Source organism: Gavialis gangeticus, unplaced genomic scaffold (genome assembly GCF_001723915.1).
Source record: "Gavialis gangeticus isolate Ggan-Ray unplaced genomic scaffold, GavGan_comp1, whole genome shotgun sequence".
NCBI classification, from domain to species: Eukaryota; Metazoa; Chordata; order Crocodylia; family Gavialidae; genus Gavialis; species Gavialis gangeticus.
The window spans coordinates 82,766,123-82,775,760 of NW_017729031.1; the positions used below are offsets into that span (position 1 = coordinate 82,766,123).

Sequence of the window (9,638 nt, forward strand, 5' to 3'; positions counted from 1 at the left end):
CCCCCCCCCCCCCCCCCCCCCCCACGTGGGGTCCGCTGCCCTAGACCTAGCAGAGGGGCGGACCGGACTGGGTGTCGGTCCCAGCTCGTGCATCTGCCTGTGCGCGGCTTGGTGCCACATCCAGAGGCCTCGGCCCTGGGAAAGTTCAGCGAGCACTAACATGTTTGCACGTTAGTGGCTCTTTGACCTTGGGCTGTCACCAGCACCAGGAGTACACCCTCTGCACAGCTGGGAGGGCTTGGCTATTTTCACCCCAGTTTTTACTTATTGTAATGGTAACTGCAGGGCAAAAAAAGCTACACCATGTTGTCTTTGCTAAGAAAAATGGTGCTCAGTTAAAGGATGAGAGATGATCATGGGGGCACTTCTTGCCAGCCTTATGGGCTTGGATAATCCTCAGGGTTTCCTAAATAGGATTGACATTAAAAGTAAAGTTTGTTTATTTATTTAAAGTAATGATTCCCTATTGAGTTGGCTGTCCACTTGCTGAAGGACCACTGGCAGTTTTCTAGTGAGACAGTGCTTGTGCCCTTCTTGTTTCCTGATGCAAAGTTAGACTACAGAAATTGCAAATGCATGAAGTGATTTTATTCTGTGCTGCAGGGCAGCAGTTTTTAACCTTTTTTAATAAGGGAACCGCCAACAGCCCTCTTTTTAGTAAATGTACCCCTGGGGAGGGGTTGGCAAGCAGCTGGATGCTGAGCAGGGTGGGTTGTGAGCAGCCAGACACAGAGTGGGGATGTGGTGAGTGGCAGAGCAGCAGCGCAGCATCTGTGAGACTCTGCTCTTCTGAGGCGGTGGCAGTGCTCCACCCCCATCTGCCCCCATGTACTCCCTGGGACCTTTCAGAGTACCCATAGGGATACACATACCCCCAGTTGACAACCCCTGCTGTAGGGCAATTGCTGGAGTTACCACAGGGATTTTATATAAATGGTGGCCTGTGAGGCAATACCAGTAAGGAATAGCATCTATATTGTGGCCTGTTCAATGCTGGAGATTATATTATCATAAATATTCCTGTTAGCCATAAAACTGTTATTTGGATTAAGGTTTGAAATATTCTCCTACTGCAATTAGTATATCTGTCTAGTGTGATTGTCAAAACCAGTTCTCATGTACTGTCTAATTTGTGGTTAGAGTATTGGTGTATAAAGATTCTTGAGGACCTTTGAGATTTCTTTTAAATATCTACAAAAGAAAAATGGGGCTTATTCCTCATCAGGGATCCTGGTTTTCTCTGATAAAAAAATTCACAAATTCTCTGATAACTCCTGAAATCTGTGAATAAAATGAAACACCACTCATATATATCAATTAACCACAATGCTTTCATGATATATTTACAATTTTAAAGCAATTTGGAAGCCTCCCAGTGCCTCAGTCGCTATAATAAAATAAATTCTAAACACCTATAAATTTTGGTGTTTGATTTTTGGTTTTTATCATGGCAAAATCAGAGCTCCCCCTCCCCCTTCACTCACAGAACACAGATCCAGGCCTCTCACTCCCAAGCCACAGCCCTCCTGGTGCCAGTCACCCTATGCACATAGCCCCCTGTCCCCCCAGCCCTGCCAGAGGGGGCCTCCAGCTGCCAGGGCTATGGGGCCAAGGACCTGGATCTGCAGCCTGCTGCTCCCTGTAGTAGCACCTGAGCCTTGGCTGCCACCCGCAGCTTACTCCCTCCCTTCCTATGGGGCCACAATCCCCACTTCCTGCCGCCAAACTTACCTGCAGGAGCTGTTCTCCAGGCTGCCTGGCAGCCATGTGCATGTGCCTTCCTCCCGCTTCCCCCCAACCCCTTGCAGGCTAGAACTCTGCCAGCCCACAGAGCCCTTTGCAAAGAGTTTAATGAAAAGGCTGTTTTTCTCAGGTAAAAGGTGAAATCTGCATTTTATTCCATTTTCCTGTGGGAAACAGAAAACCCAGATCCCTGCCCATCATCCAGTGGAGATAATGAATTAAGCCCTTTGAGTGAAGCACTTCCCTTCCCTGTGTTCACAATATCCAACTATAGCCATTTCCTTCCCCAAAAGTGAGTTTTAAAAGGGGCTTCCAGCGTCCCATAAATATCAACAGATGTGTGCCTCTACCTCTCTTTCATTAGTCTGACATAATTCAATTAAAGCTCTCAGACCCCTTTCCTTTGAATTCTAGTTTACATGCTTTTGCTGATGGTATTGTTTGTAGAGAGTAGTGGTCTGTCAAATGAGCAAGTAACAGATCTGTTGAAGCTGACATGCAAATTGCCATATATCCCAATTCCCTTGTGGATGGAATGTTACATGCATTCTGAAATTAAATAGTGGCATTTCAAATAATATTTACAAAAAATAAGGATTGCTAAGTTTAGTTATTAAAACAAGCTCTATCATAACTGAAATAAAAGGCAATGTAAATATCAAAGTGAAGGAATAAAAAATGAGCTAGATAAGACAACAAGATTAGGCACAGATGTAATTAGTGATCTATGTGCCATTTACCACAACTCTGGTAGTTTTAAACATGCTTTAATCTGGCCCAAGCAAGGGAAGGGGTAGAAGAGAATGTTCACTATTGGTGGTGTAATGATACATCAGTCTGATACTAGATTGGCACTGATATAAAGAAAATTGACTATCAGAAATCGGCCTGATGTGGCCAATAATTTGGCTGATAAATGCCCGTGCATGCCCACAGCCGCAACGCAGAACATAGGCAGCAAGAGCGCAGGCCGGCAGCTTGGAGAGCTGGCTGCATCCAGCTGGTAAGTCTGTTGTGGTGGAAGGGGAGAGAGGAGGGAAGGGGCATTGGGGTGCCGGGGGGCGGATCAAGGTCCCCGCAGTGAGGGAGGGAGTGGGGTTGGGGCATGTGCTGCTGGGGCAGGGTGTGGGACACAGCAGCGGCTTTTACGGGGTGGGGGACAGCTCATGCAGATCTGGGGGCACATGCCCCCTTTTCCTCCCTCCCCCCCATGCCCTCCTGGGTCGCATGCAGCAGCAGGAGCTGCCCCACCTCACACCCCCTGGATGAGCCGTGGCTCCATCCCCTGCCCCGGCTGGGCAGCACCTGCCCCAGCCCCCCTCTCCCTCACCACAGGAGCTTTGATCTGCACCCCCATGCCCCTTCCCTCCCCCTTCCCTTCCACCACAACAGACTTACCAGCTAGACACAGGTCTTCAAGCTGCTGGGCTGCATATCAGAAATCAGATCGGTATCAGCCAATATGTCTCCTTAAAAATCGGCTATCAGTATCAACCCCCAAAATCTCTATCGGTGCACCCCTATTCAGTATACTGTCAAATGCCATTTTGGTGGTGATTTTTGTTTGTTTTTGTTGAGTTACCTATATGTCTACTTTATCACTATTTTTTGACATTCTTATTTTAACTTAATTTATCTCCTGACTTCTAGGTTCCTGTACGACATCTTCCTGATTAATCGTTCGATGTTTTATTTTTTTTGTTAGTTTCCAGTACTTTGATAGATCTAGCCTCACTGACTGCATTGGAGACTGCACGGTTGTACTGAACCACAAAACAGGTACTGGCAGCAGCTGCAGCAATACAAGTCTTCCCTTGTCAACGTATTTCATCCTTGTTATACAGGGACTCCATTTAGATCACTGATTCTCAGCCAGGGTGCCCCTGAGATTCTTTGAAGGGTGCTTGTGAGGAGATGAGCGCAGGCTCAGACTCATCCCTGTCTGGCTTTTGCTCTAAACCCATTGTCCAGTTCCTCTGCAAGCAGGTAAGCACTATAACAAATCAGTTTTTGAAGTGAGGTGCCGCTCAATTCACAAAATTTATGGAGGTGTGCCTTGAATTTAATGAGGGGTGCCTTAAGCCTAAAAAGGTTGCAAACCACTGATTTAGAGATTCACATCTTTTGTGGTCTGTGTAGAGCAGACAATGAAGTTGCCAGTTCTGAAAGTCAAAATTGTTCCCAGACACTTAAGTCACATCTCACTCTGGTCTTCCCTATTTCTTTTAGATGCAGAAATAATTTAAAGAGCTTTAAAAAAATCAGATGAGAGACAGTGCCATTTTTAGGTATTTTTGTTGAGATCTTTGATTAAAATATAATTTTTCTGCATTTTAAAAGCAAGAGTCAAGTTTAACGTCTCTTTTATTTTTTTCAATATTTTTAAAAACATGCAGATTTCCCTAACAGGAACTAAACTAGTTTCAGTAGGTTAGGAAGAAGAGCCATGCTGGAGAAATATTGAGAATAATCTTTTCTACTGAAATGTACAAGGTCTTCTTTCAGCTCATTGTTTCATATATTAGATTTAGTTTGTGTTTAAAAAAGCAAGTCTCATCTGTTTTGAATACAAAGTGTTGCACACCTATTTTAGTATATGATAGGTTAAAATTGTTTTTAGTAAACTGCTGTTGGACAAGGATATTTTAACGCTTGTATTGCCTCACTACAGGTTTCCCTCACCAGCTGCTGGGGTTAGGTTCAGAAAGTTCCTGTGGTTGGTAAAACTAAAGACTTATGGGAAAAATGGGGTTAAGGACTTGAATATTGTACAGTATATTGTATAAAAATCATTTTTACTTACCTTTAATACATGGGGTTGTCAGCTGGGAATAGGCGTACCCGTAGGGGTAATTAGACAGGTTATAGGAGGTGCACATCCGCGGGCACACCAGCAGCATCTCCTCCAGTGCATTCACCTCTTACCTGGGGGAAGGGGAGATGAGGGACCTGTCTGAATGGTGGGGTAGGGGTGTTTTATGCTCGCCTCTGGCGGCGCACAATTGGCCAGTCAGCAGCCTACAGATGGGGCCCTGATTGGGCCAAGTCTTGGGACAATCCGAGTTTGGCGGCAGTGGGAGCCACCTACCCACACCCCTGGATGAGCGGTCAGGCTCAGATTGTCCCATGACCTGGCATGGCTGGGGCTGCTGTTCCCTGCTTCCCCCTCCTGCGACCCAGTATGGCAGGAAGCAGAGAAGCCACGCAGGAATCTTCTCGCCCACTGCTGCTCACCCCATGTTGCCCTGGCAACGCGCCTTCTGCGTGCAGGGCTGCGCCCCTCAAACCAGGAGCAGACATAGGAGGCGTGTTGCCAGGGCAGCGTGGGGAAAGCAGCAGCAGGCAAGGAGACTTTGTGCAGCTTCTCTGCTCCCTGCTGCGCCAGGTTGCAGGGGAGGGAAGCAGGGCAGCAGGGAACAGCGGCGAGTGGGCCTACTGTTCCCTGCCACCGCGAGTAGGGCAGCTCCCTGCCTCTGCACTCACCTCTGGCAGGGCTGGGAGCCATCTCCAGGTGGTGGGGGAAGGAGAGGCACGAGCAGGACCAGAGGGCTGGCAGGCTGATGCGCGGCCATGGAAGACCATGATTACTCAAAACTGTATACTGTGGTAGCCAAAACGGTATACAGAATATTAACCATAGATGCTCAAAACCATAGTTAGCAAGGGAAACCTGTATATATTTACTTCTGTATGATCTCCTATTAAGTAAGATATTTTACAGTTGGAATGGATAAGAAATTTGCATGTTTTATTGTGATTTTTTTTTTTAATTAACGTATTTATACTGTTCCATCTTAATGTAAAAGTTCTTGAATTTCAGGAATTTTAAAACATAACTTTAAAGGACTTATATCTAATTAGGGTTGTATTAATACAGTTAAATGCAGGACTAAGTGTTATATTAGCATTAACAACATTTCCCAACATGGTGAACTGCAGGTTTCATAATCAGTCTAAAACTCTTAAACCCAGAAGGCTTTTTCTTATCTATTTACCCAGGAAATTATAGGCCTGTTAGTCTTACCTCGGTCCTGGGGAAGCTCTTTGAGAAAATTATCCAGGTGCACATCTGCGAGGGGCAAGCAAAGGCATGTATGCTTAGGGGCAACCAACATGGGTTCATTAGAAGCATGTCCTGTCAGACCAACCTCGTGGCCTTCTATGACCAGGTCACAAAATCCTTGGATGCAGGTGTCGCGGTGGACTTTCTGGACTTTAGGAAGGCCTTCGACACTGTCTCTCACCCCATTCTCATTAAAAAATTAGGAGATTGTGGTGTTGGTGCCTACACAGTCAGATGGGTCGCACCCAGAGAGTGGTGGTGGATGGGTCATTTTCGACCTGGAGGGATATGGGCAGTGGGGTCCCCCAGGGCTCAGTCCTCGGGCCCACACTGTTCAACATCTTCATCAGTGACTTGGACAAGGGGGTGAAAAGCACCTTGTTCAAATTCACGGATGACACTAAGATGTGGGGAGAAGTGGGCACGCTAGAAGGGAGGGACAGGCTGCAAGTCATGCATCCACAGATGCATCACGAGCAGGTCCAAGGAGGTGATCCTCCCCCTCTATATGACATTGGTCAGGCCACATTTGGAGTACTTCGTCCAGTTCTGGGTGCCACACTCCAGGAGGGATGTGGACAGCATTGAGGGGGTCCAGAGGAGGGCCACTCGCATGATCGGGGGCAGCAGGGCAGGCCCTAGGAGGAGAGGCTACGAGACCTGAACCTGTTCAGCCTCCACAAGAGAAGGCTGAGGGGATCTGGTGGCCATCTATAAACCGGCCAAGAAAGACCAGCAGGCAGTGGGAGAGTCCTTGTTCCCCAGAACACTGCTGGGAGTAACAAGGAATAACGGCCATAAGTTGACGGATAGTAGATTCAGGCTAGATAACAGGAGGCACTACTTCACAGTCAGGGCGGCTAGGATCTGGAACCAACTTCCAAGGGAAGTGGTGCTCGCTTCTACCCTGGGGGTCTTCAGAAGGAGGCTACATAGAGACCTTGCCAGGGTCATTTAAGACCTGGCACTCTTTCCTGCCCATGGCAGGGGGTCAGACTTGATGATCTGCTCAGGTCCCGTCCCACCCTACCAACTATGAAACTATTATTTTAATTATTAAAATAAAGAGATCTACTGAGTGAATGCCAGGGAAAATATAATTTCCTAAATAGTGAAAAAACTTCCAAGATGAAATATTTCAATAACATCTTAGAAATCTGTATGCTACATAATGAATTCTGAAAAACAGTTGCCTATGAAATAATCAAAAAGAAATTACACCATATTTCTTGCCTGTCCCTCCCACCCCAATAAGACATGCATGTTATTTTGGGAAGGTAGAATGAAGGAAAAAAGACTTTTCCAGATTCATGGCTGAATCCTGTCCCCTGGGGCAGAGTACACTCTTCAGCATTAGCAAAAAGCTAGAACTTTAACCCCCACACAGCTGTTGCTGAATTGGCAACAGATTTGTACTTTTCAAAAGTCGGGTCTCAATCTTTTTAGACTTAAAGCAGCCCACAGAAAGTGCCAGATCTTGACTTGAACTTGTTTTTTGTCTACGGAAAAATAACAGAGAATTTTTTCCTTTGGAAAGAACTAAGAAAACTCTAGTGTCAGAATGTTTTTGACACCATGTTTCATATTTGAAATCTCTGGTGGAGGGGGCTGGTTGTGAATCATGTACATGTTTGCACACCTAATGGCGCTAATATGGCATGGCATGCTGCATAACCATTAAAAGAATCTTGTGGCACCCCAGTTTGCCACGGCTTCCTCACTGAGAATGACTGGTTTATAACAGTGCTTCATCTGTACTGGGGAGGTGTTAGAAACATCTCTGCCTTCACCCCAGTTTTCCCAGGGTGTATGTCGATTTTAGGAATTATGTGCAAATTAATGTTTTATTATGCACCTTGAAAAAACTGTTTGCTTCTTAAACTTTTCCTACAGGCATGGATCATGGACATGAGCAAGGGCACGGACATGGGCATGGCCATGGGAAAGTGGAACTCCCTGACTATAGGCAATGGAAGATAGAGGGTACTCCACTACAGGAAGTGCAAGAAAGACTGGCTAGGCGAGGTCTCAAGGATCCATGGGGCCGGTGAGTGAGAAAAAGCATCAGATGTAGGCTTTTCTTATGGTGTAGTCATTGAGGATGACTCTCCTTAGTTAAAGTGCCTTAAAGTATATTAAAACTTGGATGAAATTCATTTTTATATGGTTTCTGGTATTGCATTACCCTCAAACATTGCCTTATGTTACAAAGCACTGCCATACTTTGTTTCTACATAACACATCACAAGACATCCTTCCAGATTTTGTTTTGTGGAATGGAGATAATTTATCTTTGGCTTGACCTATTCAACAAATACTTAAGGTGCAAGAGCCAGGGCCAAGGCCCTGATTCAGCAAGGTATTGGAGCAGTGCTGGATTTTTAGCACATGAATAAGGTTACTCCACTTCACAGAGCACTTAGATGAAGTCAGCAGAACTTAAATTTGCTTTTGTGCTTGAAGAGGGACGGTATTTACTTGTATACTTAGTCAAGCAGTTATGTAAGCACACTGCTAGCATGAGGGCCTTGAACTGAAGAGTTGAACTGAAACAGCAAATGACTTGGACATAGATTCTGTTTTGAGCTTGTTTTGCCAAGCAGTGTCTCAGAATTTGTATATAAAACTACTGAGATGAATTAAGTCATGAAAGACCTGATCTTTCCCCCTAAATGGTCCTCCTCTATTGGGAATGCATCCTACTTCCTAGAGCTGTTCTCTTTAGATAGCTGTAAGAAGAGAGATTTAACTTGATTTAATAGGAAGAGATGTATAATCTCTTTAATTGCTCTTTGGTCTTTGTGAATGAAAACAGAACCTTGTGCTGAATAGTCTCAATCTGTTGGAAGACAAAAGATGTATGAACTGCTATTCTGTAGTCATACAAAGAAGTGCCATAATTGCTTCCTTTGCTGCTATTTAGTTCTTACTATATTTTACTGCAAGCTTTTTTTTTCCTTTGAGGAAACAGCTTAAGAATATATAACCTGGTTTCATATCATAGGTTATCATTTATATTTTAACAAAGCAGGGGGTTGTTGTCCAGCTGTGAACTTCTCAGGGCAGTCAGCTCTGAAAGCATATATTTATTTTTTTATGCTTGTTTCTCTTTCCTGTAGAGGTGCACTGATATATCAGTCCATATCATATTGGCACCAATAAAAGGAAAATTGATATTATCGGCAGTTGGCTTTTTTTGGCCAGTGTGGCCAATAATGTCACTGATAAATGCCGTGTGCATGTGCGGAGCTGCAGCTTGCACGTAGCCAGGAATGCAGCCCAGCAGCTTAGAGAGTAGCTTACAGCCAGTAAGTCTGTGGTAGGGAAGGGGCGTGATTGAAGGGTCCATAGTGAGGGAAGAAGTGGGGCTGGGGCAGAGTTACGCACTGCCCAGCTGGGGCAGGACAGGGCATGGGACAGAGCTGCAGGCGGCTCGTCTGTGGGGGCTGGCTCCCATGGCTGTGTGCACCCCTGAGAGAGGCCTGGTGGGTATGTGCCCTCCTGGATTTGTGCACAAGGCAAGGGTGGGCTGCCACTGGGACTGGAGGCTGTGCCAGCCTCTTCCCAGTGAGGGGGCTGGGTAGGGGCTGTGCTTAAGGCAGGCAGCAGTGGCGCTCAGAGTGGGGGCTAAGCGGTGGTCTACAGCTACCCCAAATTTCACCATATTCCCACCACAGCCCACCCTCTCAGCGCTGCCACCACCCGCCCTGCCCCAACTCTCCTGCTAGGAAGAAGCCACAACAGGCAGCCACACACACAAATCTAGGGGGTAGTTGCCCTCCATGTCTCCCCTGGGGGTGTACACAGCAGTGGGAGCCACTCCACAGCTCCA

The 9,638-nt window shown here is 46.1% G+C and overlaps 1 protein-coding gene across 1 annotated transcript in view; it reads left to right on the forward strand.

Moving 5' to 3' along the window:
- The window catches only part of NDUFB3 (NADH:ubiquinone oxidoreductase subunit B3), a 14,309-nt gene that overhangs the window by 776 nt on the left and 3,895 nt on the right, over nucleotides 1–9,638 (forward strand). Inside the window, exons 2-3 of the mRNA XM_019523204.1 lie at nucleotides 3,449–3,522; nucleotides 7,688–7,853. Coding sequence (XP_019378749.1) covers nucleotides 7,702–7,853 — 152 coding nt within the window. The 5' untranslated portion in view covers nucleotides 3,449–3,522; nucleotides 7,688–7,701. The remainder of the gene's footprint in view (nucleotides 1–3,448; nucleotides 3,523–7,687; nucleotides 7,854–9,638) is intronic.